This window comes from Eucyclogobius newberryi, unplaced genomic scaffold (genome assembly GCF_026437365.1).
Source record: "Eucyclogobius newberryi isolate DKJ021-1_F unplaced genomic scaffold, fEucNew1.0.hap1 SCAF_10, whole genome shotgun sequence".
NCBI classification, from domain to species: Eukaryota; Metazoa; Chordata; class Actinopteri; order Gobiiformes; family Gobiidae; genus Eucyclogobius; species Eucyclogobius newberryi.
Window position 1 is genome coordinate 23,737,640 of NW_027315724.1, and position 19,156 is coordinate 23,756,795.

Genomic DNA, 19,156 nt, shown 5'->3' on the forward strand with positions numbered 1-19,156 from the left:
GCCCGCTTCATCATCCTCTCCCCGCACGCCGACGACGACCATGCTCTAGGAACCGCGCGGAACCTGCCGAGACGATACATTAAATGCTACGGGATACCATGACCCTGCTGTCTTTGTTAGGTCGGATAATGCGCTATTTTCTGCTCAGACCGGAGACTTTGTTCTTGCTGTGCATAAGTCTGGCTCTGTGGAGTTACTTCTTCCACACGGACGAAGTGAAGACCATCGTCAAGTCCAGCCGGGATGCGGTCAAGATGGTCAAGGGGAAAGTGGCGGAGATGATGCAGAACGAGCGCTTCGGCGGGCTGGACATCCTGGATGCGGAGTTCTCCAAGACCTGGGAGTTAAAGGGCAACAACGTGGCCGTGTACTCCATCCAAGGCCGGAGGGACCACATGGAGGACCGGTTTGAGGTGCTCGCGGACGTGGTCAACAAAAGCCATCCGTCTATTTTCGGCGTCTTTGATGGTCACGGAGGCGAGGTGAGGATATGGTTTTGTGTGCATGTTTTTTTTTTAATGGTTTTCCCAATTTCATCTCTTATTTTAGCATATGCAACTCTAAAAGTAGATTAGGAGGAGGTGTAAGTGCATATAGTGTTGCTCTGTTTTGATCCATTTTGATACAGAAAAGTTCAAACCCGAACAGTTGAACATCAAATGGTGATTCATGTTGTGTTCAGCTTAAAATCTATCTGTATCAAGGCCCTTACCAAAGGTCAAGTGTAACTTTTACATGATGTTTTTTTTTTTTACTGATTACTAATCTGGATCACTGTTTTAGGAAGTTTTAGTTGAAGGCTAAGACTTCTCTTCAATAACCTTGTTTTCCCTGAGTGTAAAGTGCAGTCTCTTCCTCCTTCTCTAAAACACAAGGTTATGTTTTTGATTTGTGTACTTATTACTGCCACATTTTCAGTCTCAGTTTGACTGTTTTTGTGAATAGCTTAAGAGAGAGATGACTATCTAAAAATACATTGTGGCTCCCATAGTGAATTTGTTTTTAGAGTGCTGACCTCTGCTGCTATTGACCAAAAGGAGGCAAGTGGATTGTGGACTTCACTGTAAGTGGTGAAGCTCATTTCTTTGCTTTTTTTCTCCATTTTTCTTCTGTTTTTGTATCCCCTGATCCCAGCTTCAGCATCATTGAATGTGAGAGCAGCATACATACTGCAAGTGTGAATAAGTAAATCAGTGTGAGAGCATCAGAAGTTGCTTGAACAGAAGACTTTACAGTATGTGTACAATTTTTATAGTTTGATTCCCTCACCCTGTTCTTACTTGTTGTGAGTCAGAGCCCTATGGCTGCATCAGCTCTGAAGTGACAGTGAGGTGTCAGCTTCTTCCAGACCGCACTCATTACAACCATCTCCAACTTTTCTCCAAGATCTCTTACATTTTGGATATGTTTATTGTATCGATAAAAGGACATTTGACAATATGTCCTTTAATGCAGCGGTTCGGGACCCCCATGAAGGTCGCATAATGATTTCAGGGAGTGCCCAGATCATATGGGGAATATTTGAAAAGTTAAGCAATAATCTTAAACAAGGTTTAGCACCCTTCAATATGCAGTGGTAAATGTATTTGCTGTTACTAAACAGTTACTAAAGTAACTATTCTAGGCCTGAATCTTGAAAATTAAATCAAACATTAGACATTAATTGGTGCTGCTGGGTGATCGAGTGGTTAAGGCAGTAGCACATATGCCAGGCCGCAGTATTGAGAGATCGAATCCTGGCTCTGACTATTTTCTGCATGTCCTCCCTTCTCTCGTCCCCATTTCATGAGCTGTCCTGTCTAATAAAGCCTATGGGTCAAATAATATATAATTGTGCGGTTTAGCCTACTTTTGCGACCGCCAAACGCACAAAATAGACCACACAAAGTGATAAAGTAGTGTGTCGATGATTGACTTTATTTTCAGGGCATAGGTCTAGATAGATTAATTTGGTTGGTAAACTGGAATCTACATTTACAACTGCATTTAAAGGGTGTCAAGCCTTATTTAAGACATTTTCAATATTCCCCACATCATCTGGGCACCCCTGAAATCATGTCTGACCCCCAGGTTGAGAACCACCGGCTGAGCAGCATCTTCATAGTCCAGTATATCTGTGTATGTGTTGTTTGACATTAGAGACTGGTTCAGCTATACATTAGGACATGTATTTTTGGTTGACACATACTTTAGAATAACCTGCAGAGTGCACAAGACTTTTTATTTATTTATTGTGTGTGTGTTGCAGACTGTACTTTACTCGTTCTACTTCTTTTGAGCAACTGGAACATAAAACTGAATGGACTTCATGGTAATTCCTGCTGAGTTTGTGAAGCTTTTGAACTATCCTCATCGTGCCCTTGCTTGACTTTTCCACATAGATGCCTTTATATTTTCTCTATTAAATTGCAAATGAGACACAGTATATGAGAGCAGCTCTGTGCTTCTGACATGGTTCACTTGGTTCCTTCTTCTCCTTTTCTTATCAGAGAGTTCACTTTATGCTTTTCATATTCACAGTGTTAGTTTCCTCAGCACTCAGAGATATGAGTAGATACGAGCAGTTTACGATTATTCTTGAGCAGGCTTGCGCTCAAAACATCAAAGATAGAAGTGGTATGTCACTAATTGCACTGTTGGTATTACAGGATCAGCAAGTGAGCGTACGACTCTAGAACTGCAGCATGTGTCTATCAATGTGTTTTCAATGTTCAATGAAGTTTGATGAAGTCTGCTTCTTTTTAACATGCTTTTATGACTTGCTGGTTGGGTTCTCTGCATCTTGTTGGGTTCTCTGGATATTGTGCCTCCTGGCACACAAATTAACTTCCAGACAGAACCATGAATTTGGCTGTTGTTGCTTAGTATGCAGCCTCATCAACAAACCTTTAATTGTCCAGCCAAGGAAATTCCATCATTGTAACGTCTTACTTAGCAGTGTGTTTTTGTTCTGAGGGATTATCCTCTTTAAATCCAATCACATGATTGGAAACGAGTGGTCTTTCCTAAACACTTTTCAAAAGAGCTGCATTTTTCAGCTTGAACTTAATTGTGGACATAAGTATGTGAATATATGTGACTATATGTTAAAAAGGATACGTAGTAGTATTGAAAATATGGAAATGCTCCTAAAATACAGGCCCCAAAAATACAGGCCACTACAGATAGTTCAAAAATATTTTTACTTATCCAATTATGTAAGTCAAAGTAGCCCGAAGCTCTAATCAATCTAATCTAATCAAGTAAAATGTTATTCTTAATTTGAAAAATGTCCCACCGAACTTTAGCCTTTGCGCCAATGCCATATTTGTTTATGTGCTGACTGGCATGTTTGGGGTCAGGTGCAGTCGAGTTAAACTCTCATGGCTCAAACTCCATCTTAATTATTGTGAATTTGAGCATGCACTCCAAATTGAAAAAAGCCAGTACAAACCTATTGTTTCTATTTTGGATATAAGCATTTCTCTTTGCCACGTTGCTGCATGTGTTTAATGTCATCACGCTGAAGCTGGTCTGCTGCACATGTGTGCTCTGCTTTCTTCCAGAGGAATGCCTCTGATATGAAGCTCCACTGTTTGCACATGGTCTCTATATTCTACAAATAGTTTTAAACCAAATATACTTTGCAGTAAAACAGGCAGAGCTGAGTATACAATATAATAACTGTAAACCTGGTTGAGGCATTACCATAGACGGTATGGGGCGGTTATTTGGTACTTTTGTGTCTATGCATTTTACTACTTGTTGTGTAGAGAGTGAAGCCCAAATCATCATTCACACAGGACAGTGACTCTATTTTACAATTAATAAAATTAGCTATGTTTTGCCATGTTCCAAGTTTTCAACATACAGTCAGTGTGCCTATAGCTATAGATATACAGTTTCATGATGTCATAAGTTGATTTGCTCTTTATAATAACCTTTCAAGAACTGCTTGCTTTCCCCGGTAGTTCTTTGCAACAATTGCCTGTTATAGCGATGAACCTCACCATCTGTGAAGTCACAAAACAAAATAATATAGACTTATATTTACCTGAGTGCGCATAAATAAGCGCCAGTGACAGGTAAACATGAGCAAATATGTAAACCTTGCTTGTGCTTGGTGGTACATACTAGGGCTGGGCCTAGTACCTCGCGATACAATATGTATACCAATACAGGGTCCACGATACGATACGAATGCCGATACTCGGAACTTCATACGACACCTGTCCTGATACACAAATATGCCTCAAAACCAATGTTAAAAGTTTACTAAAAATATTATGTTTTGATTTTGTAGAATCAGAAAATGTATTGCAGTTTCATGTGCACAATGTCATCAATATCAGAATACAACGGTCCTATGATTAAGTCACATTGTCAGCTCCTCAGATTCAGCCTTGATGCAGCAGTCTGTAGGTTCAGAAGTGTAGAACTCAACAATTTATAATTACTTGATGTTGTTTAAAAGCATCACAATGCAAATCTTTGTATCGATACACCTATTGCCAAGAAATCTGTTATATCACAATATCGATATATTGAGTACAGCCTTAGCACATACCTTTTTATCAATTAGAGGGAATGGATATGATTGTGCAGATACTTGTAAGTAGCATGTTGGTAATTGATTTGTGTGACACAGAAGAAGCTTACTGCCATAAGAGCTTATGCGGCCCGCTTCTATCCCGCTCTCTCTCCTTCTTGGAGCACCTCTAAACTAGACATGGGGCCAGATTGCGTACACTAAATCCTAAATCCCACTGCAACATTCTCACTGAATGGAGACTCAGCATGTCCTTATTGTCTGTTTAGTCAGTGCTTGCTCTTGGTTTGTTAAATCTGTATATTTGACTTTCCTCATAGAGTAGAGATCACCTCTTTGCATTCCTGAGGTGATTCACTGAAGCTTTAATGAGCTCTGTGCTTCCAGCTGCTCACACACTGGAGAGAAAAAGATGTTGAGGGTGAAAAGGAGCATGGCGTTGGGCAGACGGGCAGAATCTCTGAACACTTTGTAAATATTCTATTACACCGATAAACTAAAAAGAGGCACCTTTATCCCTGCTCCATGTTAGCAAACCTCGTGTTAAAAGCCTCGTCTTTAGTGCAGCGGGCTCCCAATGTGTAACCAAAATGCAGGTAATAATACTGGCGTGTGCCCGCGTCAAGACCAGACATGTTAATCGTCTACCTTTTGTTGGGCACTCAAAAGTTTAAAATGCTTTACACCAAAGACCCATTGACTCTCATTGAATGGTGTCATTTCCAATCAACTTTCAACATAGTTGGAGATTTACTGTTTTATTGAGCAAGTTCAAATACTGACATCCTCTGTACTCCTTACAGTTCAACACAAAAAGTGAGTGCATTTTGATTGTAACTGAGTGCCTCCCTAGAGCACCCATGACATACTTCTGCCCCTCTTTTCTCTGTTCTCTCCCTCCTCACACTGGCTCCTCTCTCTGCTGACCTTTACCTACTCTACCCTACTAACTTTCTGTTTTTCTCTATTTTATCTATGACTAAATAAGGCCTGGAAAAAGACATTGGTGACTTTTGAATATTTGTGCAGTCCCTGATAGGTGAGAGGTTTGAGATGTGTGAGTGCTTTAGATCTGTCTATTGGTTGATTTTTATTCAAGTCCAGATTGTGCATCTGTATTTCCGTACCATTGTGGATAAGAAAATGCACATAACGTAACCCAAATGGACATCATTTCATTGGTTGGGACTTGAGACTGAGACAATGATTGCTAGCAATGGTTGAGGTAAATTTGAAAAAAAAAAATGGACTCTGGCTAGCCACAATATGTGCTCCATTTATTTTTATTTTATTATTTCACAGTGCTACTCTGTCCTTGACTGAAATTGATTGTCCTCCCTTCCTATGTGTTGTGAATGATGGCTCTCCACATGCTATTCCTTTTATAGTCAAGTCGTTTATGACTTTCAGTTTTCCTCATGTCTTCTTTTGCTCCATCGGCTCTTTACTATTTCCCTTCAGCACAGCTCGCCGTATCCATTCCCCCGCTGCTGTGCCTCATCCTCTTTGCAGTCACCTTATCTCTTAGTCTGTCTGACTTATTTATCAGCCTGTGAAATATTAAAGAGTCTGCTGCCTCCAGTCCTACGCGGAGCCCACCATTTTGCTCACATCACATACAAATGTGCACATCCACAAAGGGAAACTTTGTCTTCTTAGGAAAGTGACAAAAGAAGAGTTTCTTTTATTGTTGTTCCTGGTTCATGCTAGACGTGGGCTTTATGCTTCTATTACACTTGCACACCATGCAACATAGCTAGTCGCATCTTCTTTAAATGTTGAATAGATGTGGAACAGAACTCTACAGCATTTTTCGTTATCTTTCAAATCTGACAAAGCTAAACACATTGACTTTTGAATGTGGTCATCCATTATTTTTCTATGATAAGAATTTTGTAACTAATTTGCTTGGTGGGTGTGGTTTATTGGAAAAACACTGACCTAATTGCCCAATTATTGCTATTAAATTTGTAATATGGATTTTGCAGCACTACTCATGCATCATTTTACTGAAGCAAACCGTTTGGAACAGTGATTAGTGCATTAGATATGAGGCCATCTATCCAAAACTGTAGGTAAAAATCCTCCAGCTAGAGATGGGTCCATGGACGCTCCGCTGTGGCGCCCACTGCTCTTGAAAGGTTACCCCAGCGGCATTGAAGACTGGGTCAAATGCAGAGGACACATTTTCCACAATAAAGGGAACAATAAAGTGCACCTCACCTAATATTAATGTAACTTGTATTTTTCGGTCGTGCAGCCATAGCAGACAGACCAAGAGTCGTACAGATGCACAGGAGCAGGACTCCTCCTGCTTTGTCTTTTTTTAGCAGCTGGTTCTTCGGGGGTGTTGTGCCTGAGACTGGAAATAGTGAGCAGGTCAGAGCGGGGTGGCTTAGCTCTGTGATGGCCCTGCACCTGCCGTGGAAACTGGGCTGCCTCAGACAACCATGGCCCAGTGCCCGTTGGACCTTCTTCTACTGTATGCCAATGGCTCTGCTTTTCCACTCTGCCATCACAACAAATGAAGAAGCAGTCAAAAGGTTGTAAACAATATTTTATTTTTGTTGCAATGGTCATATAATTAGAACAATGTGTTCCTTAAAGGAGTTTGTTATGAGCAACAGATCATGGAGCATTATCTTTGCATGTGTGCACCGTGCCCACATGAGTTTGAATCCGAAAAGGTTTATTGCCAAAATGTGCTCCACTGTCCAGTTTGAGCTATTGCAGTTCTATCTACAGCTTACGTTCATCAAAACAGAATGCTGTTTCACTTTACACAAAATGGCAGGCTTTCATCACTCATTTTTCTTGCAATGTGCACAAGCTATAGTTTAGATTGCTGGACAAGAGCGGGGTCAGAGCTTAAAACCCACTCCAATGAACCCGGAGGAAGCCAGCACCATGGAGAAAGCCAGACTACATTGTACCGAACGTCTGTCTGTTATGTAAGGTTTCATATTTCCCCATTAGGACACGTTTCCTTTCAGTGTGTTGTGGAAATCTAGCAAGAAGGCTGTATTGTGGCTCTCGTGTGTTGACCTTTCATTTAGTTTTTTTTTCTGCCATCCATTTTGCACTGCCAGTATGTAGTTAATGCCATATATTGAGCTGCATGAACACAAACTTGCATGACTCACACTTCTCCTACTCATCTCTGTCCTGCTCCACCGAAACACAGCAGCTTTGTCCTTATGTGCTCTTTATATTCCTACTCTTATACGCACTTCATATACTCAACCGATCAATACTTGCCCAGCAAAGCAGCACAGCAGCCTACACACGCAAGCTTTTATTTTCCAGTTCATGGGAGCTATGGCAGATGGTAAAAAATAATATTGATTTGTTTGTGAATGTGTTGCTTTTGGATTATGACACAAAAGGGCAGTGAATTGATTGTGTATTCTATTTCTGTTTCTCAGAATAGAAATGCAGAATGTAGGAGGTAGTGGGAAACCAGCATTTGGACTGTAGAGAGAATAGTTGAGTGATGGATATACACCACTTTTCTTTTTTTGGTCTAAAACTTTTATACTGTCCGCTTTTGCTGAGTAATTTATGGTGCTTGCTAATCAGAGACAAGCAGGCTGGTTATAATTTATGTGATCAATGCAATATGAAGCTCTAGCGAAGGTTCCTTTTGCCTCACCTACGGTGCTATGGTAGATTCCGGTAGGCCTATCATCTCAGCTAACATAGCCCTCCACTCCTCCATTCAGCAGTTCAGCTCACGCAGCCCTTCTCCAAATCAGCACCACTTTTGCATCACTGCACCTCCTGCACATCACGTATCATCCCTGCCATGGTCTAACCCTCATTATCATTATTTTCATAATCATGATTCGTTCGCTACCTCATTTTGTCTTTATTTGAGTGACACCAGGTTGAACTCCAGAGTAACGGTTTATAAATACTTAATTTCATTCATCCCTGGGCTAATGATAGATTTATGACGGAAATGTATATTCCATATGATTCAGAACAGAAGAAGAATGACTGTGACTATGATTCAAGATAACATTTTAATTGATAATTGATTCCACTTATACCTGTTTGGGGGTGTTCACCTGTTTTCTTAAATACTGGACAATGGCCAACTTGTAACAAGGCAAACAGACAAATTACTTTCATGCACTCACTGTTGAAAACCCTTTAAGGAGCATTTAGACCTGTCCTCCCACTTGCATTGGATAGTAGGAGGTACAAACATTCAGATACTGCTCTATGAAATCAGACATGTGCATGTGAAATATGGAATAGTCCTAGACGACACATGTCACACTTAACTGCTTCTAACTCTCTTGTGTGGCACTGGCACATAGTTTGTTGACAGTGTTGTGTTTACCAAGTGGGGCCAGCTGTATGGAGATGAGGTGGACTCTGAATGGATGGACACAGGAAGGGCTGAATGAAGAGCAGGAAGTTGTTGACTCAGGATGGAGGAAGTAAATCTTGGCAGAGGGTGCAAACCCCAGTCTGCATTTATATCTGCCACACACATCACTGCAGTGTATAACTAAGATGGTTAAATGTTTATTTATTTATTTACCTTTTTTATTATTTATTCTGTAGGATGAAGGTGGCACAGCTCCATGTTTTATCTTCAAATATTATGGCAAAATGGCAGTACTTTTAGTAGTTTTCAGTCCCTGACACATCAGCAGACTCCTTCTCTCTTTCACTGCAGTTCTCCTTAAGGTTTCTCTTTTTCCCCCACCATTTTTTGTTTTGTTTTGAGGTGTTCCTTGCTGAGAAGGGCACTTATCCATTATCCATCCTTGTTTCCTGTGAACAAGAGTGTATGCTGTTCATTTGTATTTGCAGTCCTTGTTTTATTTTATTTGAAGGTTAAAGTACATGATGTTAGACTTTTAAAGCAAACTAAAAATACATACAGTGGCAGATTAGTCATTCCCCTCGAACCTTTCCACATTTTTCCACCCCAAACTTTGAGTAGAAGCAACACGCTTCAGACTGAATTTTTTGCCCACTCAAGCTTAGTCAGAGTTGATGGAGAGCGTTTGTGAACAGCAGTTTTCAGATCTGGCCACAGATTCTCAATTGGATTTAGGTCTGGACTTTGACTGGACCATTCCAACACGGTTGCTGTGTCACTCACATGGTTACTAGAAAACTTCAAACTGTTTTTCATCAATGGCTTCTTCTTTCCACTTTTTCATAAAGGTCAGATTTGTGTAGTGCACAGTGATGAAACATTGTCCTATGGACAGCTTCCCTGTCCACCTGAGCTGTGGATCTCTGCAGTTCCTCCAGAATTACCCTGGGCCTCTTGGCTGCTTCTCTGATCATTGCTCTCCCTGTTCAGCCTACATTTTGGTGGACGGCCATGTCTTGGTAGGTTTGTAGTAACTCTTATAAAATATCTAGTAGCATTCCACATTACAATGTTCAAAACCTTAACTTGATACTGAAAGTACCAAATATGAAAAACAGATGAATATGGAAGAACTTTTTTGAGAAACAGTACCTTGACATGAGTTTAGTAAAGCTTCAAAGCACATATGTAGTTGCATGTACTGTAAAAGCTACCCACTGCTTTCATGGCTGAATGTATAAATATGCATGCAGTTGATGCCAGAGAGGGGAGGCTCCTATCACAGAATACAAATAAGAGCTGCAGCCACCAGCGTCTGATGTGTGTGGGCACAGAGGCAGATTGTAGGTTAGAGGAGGATGTTTGTGTGTGTGTGTGTGTGAGAGAGGGGTGACATTTACTTAGCTCTACTCCTCCAGGCATTCTGTGGCCCACATTCTAAAAAGACAGGGCTGCACTAGTTGTCTGAGGAAACTTTTTGCTGACAGTTGTTTAATGCGTCACTCAAGTCTACTTCATTCTGGTTGACCATCTTCCTACTATTTCCATTGGACAAAATGTTCACATGGTTTATAAGGTGCTATTTAAAGACCAATCTTGTAATTATCCAGTATCTTGTTTACATCATGATCGTCAAACGACACATTATCTGTTTTGCCTCAACTTCATCGAAATAACAGCTGTTGTTTTGTGTGATATGATGACTAAATAATATTTTCAGGCTCTATGTTAAAGTGTCTGTATTTGAATAGACATATATGCTTACACAGTATTTTTGTGAGAAACTAACAGCAACACATAATTAACATATACTTTTATCGGATAAAGCAGCTCTACACTGGGATTAGTGAGACATTCTTTAATTGTTTTCAAAACATAAGACTTCTGATTATTGTTATGTCTCTGTCCTCTGTAGAAGGGCATCTTTACAGCTGGATGTGTGAGAAGTGCTTAGCCAAACCCCAGGGGCCCAAATGCATCGCTCATCATTTTTCTTACATCTGTTCACATCTTAAAAATGCAAATTTGCAAAAACTAATATATATATATAGTACACCTTCCTGACATGAAATTGCAGCAATGTAGACTAAAGCTTGCATCTTTTCAGTGAGCGTTCTAAATTATTAGACATGATAGTGCAGCGGTTAGCTTTTGCTTCACAAGGTCCAGGGATCGATTCCCGGGTGGTGCAGGGCGGTGCTGTGTGGAGTTTACATGTTCTTCCCTGTGTAGGTTTTCTCTGGGTACTCCGATCCCCTACCACTAAAAACATGTTGGTATAACAGATGGAAATTAGCCCATGGCTACAACATGTATTTCATGTATGTTCAATAACATGCACTGTCCAAACTAAAGAAAGAAAACAAACACAAACAGATTGTTGGACATTATCTGTCATTTCTCTCAATAACCCCTTCATGATGTGTCAACAGTTAAGACATGTACAGATTCTGTCATTTTAACAGATTTGCAGCCTACAGACTCATTCCTTTGGGCTGAACAACTTTTGAAAAATATCTTGTGATTAGATTTGTGATTTATGATTTTTAATATTTAATAGTTTAACGGGCACATTTAAACATGTCCCGCAGCGTTAGCATTTGAGAGAAGATTGAATGAAATATGCCCTGAATAAACATATGCAAGAATCGCATGCATTTCAGAACAGTTTGTTCAGGTCCAAACTGCAGAATTGGCAGGATTAAATTTGACATAATGAGATGGGATATGAAGTTATTTGGAGAGGAGACTGTGTTAAATAATTGCATTATTTTGTGATCGATTTGATCTGTATAAATCTTGCAGCTCTACTTTGCACTTACCAGGTAAAGATGAACCTATAGGGTGCATCACTACACTCTTTTGCTGTGCGGGGATCTAAGTGTTGTACATCAAGGCCTTAATCGATCCTGTTGTAAACCAAGGAGTTCAAATCACACACTCCCCACTTGTATTAATTATCCTCTGGTAAATCAATTTGCGCTGGGAATAGCAGTTGGCATTCAACTGAAAAGGTGCATTCATACCTACTGTAGCTGTACGTCTTGTAAGTATGTGTTTAACATTATACTGTAAAAAAATAGAGAGGAAGCAAGAGAAAGAGAGACCAGATTGGTTGTGTGTGTGTTAGAGTCCTTGATAGCTTCCTCTGTTTGACTGCTAGCTTAGTCAATACCATACTATGGATCAACTGTAGCCTTCGTTTCCCTAACAGACTGCGTAGTGAGGTTTCCGCTCATCTAATTGACTCTGCTGTCACCACAAGGACAATGGGAGAGATCCTCCGCACTGTGTTTGGTGAGCAGAAACTGATTACTCAAGTGTGTGCCCTGCTTGTATAAGAATCCCCTCCACAATTGTTCATTTTTACGAGAGAAAGTCACGGTGCTATTGTTTGTGAGTCACTCTGAACTTTTTTATGGCGGCAGACGGTCACCTTTGATGTAAACTTCAACAAAGTGAGTGAGCCAGCTTCTATTCTATTTTTCTTGGAAGTGTTTTTCAGTGCAAGGGATGGGTATAATGCTACATGCACCTGCTTTATTGGGGTTATATTAGGTCAGTTCATTTTATTATTAGTCTCCTTTTTAAATATACTTTTGAAACTGAGCACGGACAGGAATCCATTTGACCAGTAAACTTGAGTAGAAGGTTTTCCTCTCATCCAACATAAGCAGTGGGCTGAGAGCATCTACAGCATTTGCTTTTGTCAATTAAAACAGAGATTCATCAAGGGAGGACACAGTATATCTTTTTCTCAATGAGATCCACCTTGCCGCAATTGTCAGCACTTGACTTTCTTGCTCTTTTTCATAAAATTCACACTTTTATTTGATCACGTTTTCAGACCATGGCCGTGAACCAATAGTATGCCTAGTATTGGAACCAATCGGTGAGCAGGATTCACTCACAACACAAACAAACCGTAGTCATAATGGCCGCAGTGTCTTTATATCCATCTGCCTGTGACTGACGAGCTTCCTAGTAACTCATTAGATCCATGTAGTGAAATATACAAAATATAAACCATCATTATCCAAATCCATATACATTTTTTCACATAATTTAAATAACCATTACTTTCATTATTACAGTATTGGACACAGTGTATTTTTATTTATTCAATGTTTTTTTTCAATACAGATACAATTCAAAGCTCTACCCAATGTAACCATGGTGATCAGATGTTCTTATCACACCACTCTCACGCCTCTCACCCCTTTGTATCCAGAGATGAGGAAAAGAAATGACTCTCACTCTGTTATGCCAAGAGCATGTCTTTCAGACGGATGAAGGCACTGAAGCATTTCCAGACATTTTTAATGGACTTCTATTCAATGTTCCTGTCTCTCTCCAGTTTTATTGCTCTACCTTTTTGAAATCCTTCGTTTTGCTCAATCCAATTTCTGTTGTTTTGTGCTTGACGGCCAAACGACTGCCATGCTACCGACTTTAAAAACCCTCCACAAGATGACTTTTACCACAACTTTAATTGGCACTGACTCCAAACTCCAGAAATCTGTGACAACAATCAACAGTCACCTTTTAACCACACTAAGGAGTGGAAAATAATTCTTGGAAATGTTTCCAAAATCTCCCATGGGAACTTAAGCCAAGGAATTCGGAGTATTTTCAGAAAGGCTTGTGAAACATTATATATTTTGCTAAATGTCTATCACTGACCGGTATACCAGTTTTTTATATTTCATCCCCTAACCCTCAATTAAACTCAATCAATACAATAAGTCCCCCTTCCTATTTACTGTGTGAAACTACAGTATTCCTCAAGTGTTTTAATGCTAGATTTTCTTGTCGGGTCAGGGTGACATAAATCCTACTCTTCACAGGTCAACTGTTTTGGTTGAGATCCCAAAGACATGATCATGTGTGCTCAGATGTGACTGATCTTCCGTTTGAGGATGTTTGAGGTCACTGCACCTGAGACACAGATATATCACCAGGTGACACTTGAGTGAACAATTTTATCCCCTTAAATGGCATAGTTGTTAGCCATGATCCCTAAAACTTGTTGTGATTACACTTTTGATAACAACTTTTTGATGCTGTGACTCTCCCGGCTGGGATTTGGAAATTACAAATATTAAAGTGTATTTGCATGAAATCCAGTTGTTATGCTTCCGTATATCACTCTTTGTAAGCAGTTAAAAGTCTTAATACTAGGGCTGTGGTTGACTAAATGTATCCACCTAGTTAATTCTCTTTTTATTTGCATTCTTTCCTGAATATGGACCAGTGGATTCACTCTGTCACTGCATCCAACAGATCAGTGTGTGGATGCAAAACAACATTCTCCAGCTGAACTCAGACAAGACTGAAATCATTGTCTTTGGCCCACAGAAACAAAGAGAAAGTGTTAGTGTTCACCTCCAGAGTCTCGCTCTAAAACCTACAAATCAAGTTAGAAATGTGGGGGTAATAAAAAAACAGCCACGTCAAATTAATAACATCAGCTTTTTACCATCTAAAAAACATTGCCAAAATCAAAAGTATTGTGTCTAAACCAGATTTGGAGAGACTTATCCATGCGTTTGTCTCCCGTAGATTAGACTACTTTAATGGTCTGCTCACTGGGCTCTCCAAACAAGCTGTAAAACAGCAACAACTTTTTTATATATAGAAAAAAACACAATTTTGTTTTTCCTCAATGCTCAGAATTCAAATAATGCAGGTGTGCTATTCCTGTGCAATGTGTCACAGGATCATTCCTATTCATTCATTTTATTGTACACAAGTGACATTTTTAGTATTTTTTAAAATGTGTGCATTTTTTTCTTACTTTACCAATAATCTGTAGTGTTAAACTTCCTTGAGATGCAGACCTTCTTGTATGATGGTAGTAGACTTGTCCATTGTGGTTTTCCAAAGAGTATATTTGTCAAATAGTCCGAATATTTCATGCAGTTTCACCGTGAGTATTTGAAGAATCGTCTACCAGTGACAGTTGTTGTAAATGGAAATGGCAGCTCTACCGATGAGATCTAAAAGAGAGCGCTTGTGATGTGTTTTGAGTGGAGAGCCCGGAGGAAGCCCCCCGAGACTCTTCTGAGTAATTTCCTTGAGCTGAATTAGATCCAGACAGAGGAGTGACTGGTGTGCAAGGTGTGAACCTCAGATAATTAGAATGAACTTTTCACTCTTCAACTTCGTTATGTCAATCTTTTCTTGGGATTAACCAAGTGAAGTGTGGGGTTGTGAATGTGTTGATTCCCAAGAGCAAGTTCACTTTTTTTTATCTGTGGCAAAAGGGTTTGGTGCCACTGCCACTTGATCAATTTAAACTATTTGTAGTAATGCATTACAGTGTTTGACTTTGAAATCATATTAAATGTGTGTGTTTTGATACAAAATACAACTATGTACTCTCTCATCTCATAGATTGTTATAGTATGTAACAGACCAAAGCTGATCATTGACAACTGTTTTGTTTCCCTTTGTTCCTCCTTCTCCTTCCTCAGGCGGCTGCTGACTTTGCCAAAGCCCATTTGCCCGAGGCTCTGCGCCAAAGGCTGCAGGCCTATGAGCGGGACAAAGAGCGCGACCGAGACAAGGAGAGAAACGAGAAGGAGAGAGGTGGACCTTCCTATGCTTCGATATTGGAACAGCAGATCTTAAACTTAGACAGAGACATGCTGGAGAAACTCTCTGCTACTTACAATGAAGCAGGTGGGTGTGGCGCATCATAGGGATCCATCTATTTGATTAATATTTAAATGTGAAACGTTGCCAATAAATTGTGCAAACAACATGGTATTTTCGTCTCTGCTGTGTCTGCTGGTGAACAGTGACTGTCAGCCGCCCGAGCCTTGCTTATTCAGCTTTTTAAATACAGGCTGATCTTCACAGGACATGTTGTAATTATCTCTAGAGGGAACTCGAGAGGGAAGGCGAGGAGAGGAGGAGGAGCACTTATGGGGGAAGATTTGGGATGAGGGTCAAAGTGCCAAGATGTAAGGGGGAAATGAGGACATGGTATTAAAGAAAACATCCTATTGTCTTGACACAGAGGTGGATAGTACTGTTACATTTACTCAGTTAGATTTTACTTATCAAGTACTTTTCTAGCAGCATACTTTTACTCCTACTTGAGTCATATTTTTAATTGAAGTAACAGTACTCTTCTTACTTACTACGTTTTGGATGGTGTTCTAATTGCGTAAAGATGGCGCGAGAGTTAAAAAATATTGAATCCAGAGCAACTGAACAAGAATGTGCGTTTGACATTAAATCATGTTCCCAAATTACATGATATGAAATTTCTATACATATTGTACACACATGCACTTCTCTACATAAGAAAAGTATATTTACAGATGTATTTTTTATCAGTGGTTTCTAGACCTCCACAGCCTTTAAAGAGGGCAGTCTAGTCACATTTTGTGCAGCCCTCTTCCTACTGAAGTGTTCAAAAAAAGCTGCTTTAGTGCAGTTTAATATCTCTAATTACATCTGACTTATATTTTACTTTTCACAAGATGGTATACAAAAGTATTATCTATAATGTTATAATCTGATTTTATACTACTTTTGATATATATATCAAGACCATACTAAAACTATTCAGAATGACCAATTTTCTTCAGTATTGATACCTGCTCATATTAGTATCTATGTCATTGCATATGTTTGTTTTTATTTACTTTTTGACTATCCCAGCACTGACTAGACTAGTGAGCAAAGCTATGTGAAATGTTATTACAATTAATACATGTGCTGTGATGTTAATCTTATTGCATCAGTGAAGGTGTGTCTGAGCAGATTAATTAGCAAGAGCTTAGCGATCAGGCTTTCCACTGGTGCCATTTTAATTGGGAGCAGGGAGTCTATGCTTGGCAAGACTGGGTTAATTGAGCTAGAGAGTGCTATCTAGGCACCCTAGTCCATTATTCCCTTGCCATGGGAAGCAGATATAGATAATTAGCTGGACACGGGCATGGCAAACTGCAGAGGCAGCTATAGACAGCATTGCAGACAAGATTAGCGATGCATATAATGCAACTAATCAAAATGGATATTTCACAATGTGTTGAAGATTTAGCTTTTATTACCACTCACAGCAATCTTTCCTTTTGTACATCCAACAAATGCTCCAATTAAAGGGGCTTGTGTTTACCAATGAGGTTATTAAACTGTACTGGACACCGATGATACGTAGAAATAGAAATGTATTGTAAAGTTTGCAAATTTGTAGAGTTGGATAATTTTGTGTAATATTTGTCCTTTTCTTTTGTGGAAGGTACAACGTGTCTAGTGGCCTTGTTGTCTGACAAGGAGCTAATCGTGTCCAATGTTGGGGACTCGCGGGGAGTTCTGTGCGATCAAAACGGTAATGCCATTCCTCTGTCACACGACCACAAACCTTACCAGCTCAAGGAACGCAAAAGGATCAAGAAGGCTGGTAAGTGTTTCCCACTTGGTATTACCAGATTTTTTTTCCCCACAATAATAATAAGTGAGAATGCCACTTTATATACAATAGATGAGATTGTTTTGGAAGTTTAATTTTTCATACAACATGTCGTTTTAATCTTGTCATACCTTGCAGTCTTCAATATGACCCATACACGCCCTCTAGTGGTGTAAATGTAGAAAGTAAAAATATTGACTGGTTCATTATATGGGATGGCTGATTGTTTTGTGTTTTAATGTGTTTGTTCTTGCACAGGTGGCTTTATCAGTTTCAATGGCTCGTGGCGTGTTCAAGGCATCCTGGCCATGTCACGCTCTCTGGGAGATTACCCCTTGAAGAATCTCAATGTTGTCGTCCCGGATCCCGACATCATCTCGTTTGACCTGGACAAGCTTCAGCCTGAATTTATGATCCTGGCATCAGACGGGCTGTGGGACATCTTTAGCAATGAGGAGGCGGTGCGTTTTATCAGGGATCGACTGGATGAGCCACATTTTGGTGCAAAGAGCATTGTCCTGCAGTCCTTCTATAGGGGCTGCCCTGACAACATCACCGTTATGGTTGTCAAGTTCAAAGGCAAGTCTACTGAGAAGTAAACGTACATAGAAAACAGGAGAGGCAGAATAGCAACTCAATCAATCGAAAGGTACAAACCCTTCTCTTATGTAAAAAATTATATTATAATTTTGCAAATACAGTATGTGAATGTAAGTTGGCCAATTATTTTTTGTTGTCATTGTTATTATGCAGTTCTAAGAGCATATTTGTGCTTAAAATACTTTAAGTGAGAAAAAAGATGAAAGTATATATTTTTTGTCCATTAGTAACTTAAAGTTGCTTTTAAGTGTCATTTTTTTATATTTGATTCAACTGAATTGAGATAGTTCTTTTTCAGACTCATTCCCATAATGTTACACATATAAATGTTGACTTACTTTCTCTTCATAATTGCTCAGGCTCATTTGTCCAAAAACATGTATTGCCCTTATTAAATAATGAAATGATAATATGCATATTTATTTAAGTATGCATATTCTTGTTGTACAGCAATAGAAGCATTGGCATTGATAATAATTTGAATGCCTTTTTGATGATTGTAATTGAAATGCCTTGTTCAGAGTATGTTTGTAAGCAAAGATGAATATGCCACTCATGCATAAGTGTATATAAATATAGTTCAATACTGTGACAAATCATGAACAGCTGTAAATGTAAAAGAATGATCCCTTTCTGAAGGTTTTGATTGATAATAACATTTAAATCTTAACATTGCAAATGTAAGCCTTGAATGGTAGATGTTTTTAATGCCTTAATTTTTTTTACTGTGCTACCAAGACCATTTCATGCTCATAACATGACTTTGGTGGTGTAAAGCGAATCAGACCACCTCAAAGTTCAAAACGTGTGCCCACTTTATTGTTTTTGTAAATAAAAAAGCTACACATACCTGCTCATATATATTTGTTTGAAAATGTACATGTTCAGAATAAATATGAGACACTTGGATTTGTTTTTGTTGACTGGCTTTTAATCACTGGTAATAGTATTACAATAATGAAGAGCAGTTCTCGTTCACCAAAAATTGGATGAAAGCTGATTACATAATATTTTACATTATTACTGGTTATCACTGCATACTTCCTGACATAAAAAATGGACTAGCCATACAATAAACATACATTTGCCATAATAATTAAACCTTTGCTTCATGACATCAAAATCTTCTTGAGTTTTGTCAACTTGGAAACATAGTTTCACAGGCTACCCGTTAAATTCTTATCCTAAATCTTTTTCTTTTTTTTACACAGTACTGCATTGCCATCTGGTTGGTGATAGTTGCAGTTTAGCAAAGAAGGGTAAA

At 39.2% G+C, this 19,156-nt stretch overlaps 1 protein-coding gene across 1 annotated transcript; it reads left to right on the plus strand.

The window, feature by feature from the left end:
* The first annotated feature begins 33 nt into the window (after window positions 1–33).
* Window positions 34–18,801, plus strand: ppm1lb (protein phosphatase, Mg2+/Mn2+ dependent, 1Lb). Its single transcript, XM_072464113.1, has 4 exons — window positions 34–482; window positions 15,344–15,551; window positions 17,122–17,283; window positions 17,551–18,801. Exons 1-4 carry the CDS (start codon window positions 84–86, stop codon window positions 17,889–17,891), a joined length of 1,110 nt encoding a protein of 369 aa, XP_072320214.1. The 5' UTR covers window positions 34–83; the 3' UTR covers window positions 17,892–18,801.
* The last annotated feature ends 355 nt before the right edge of the window (window positions 18,802–19,156 follow it).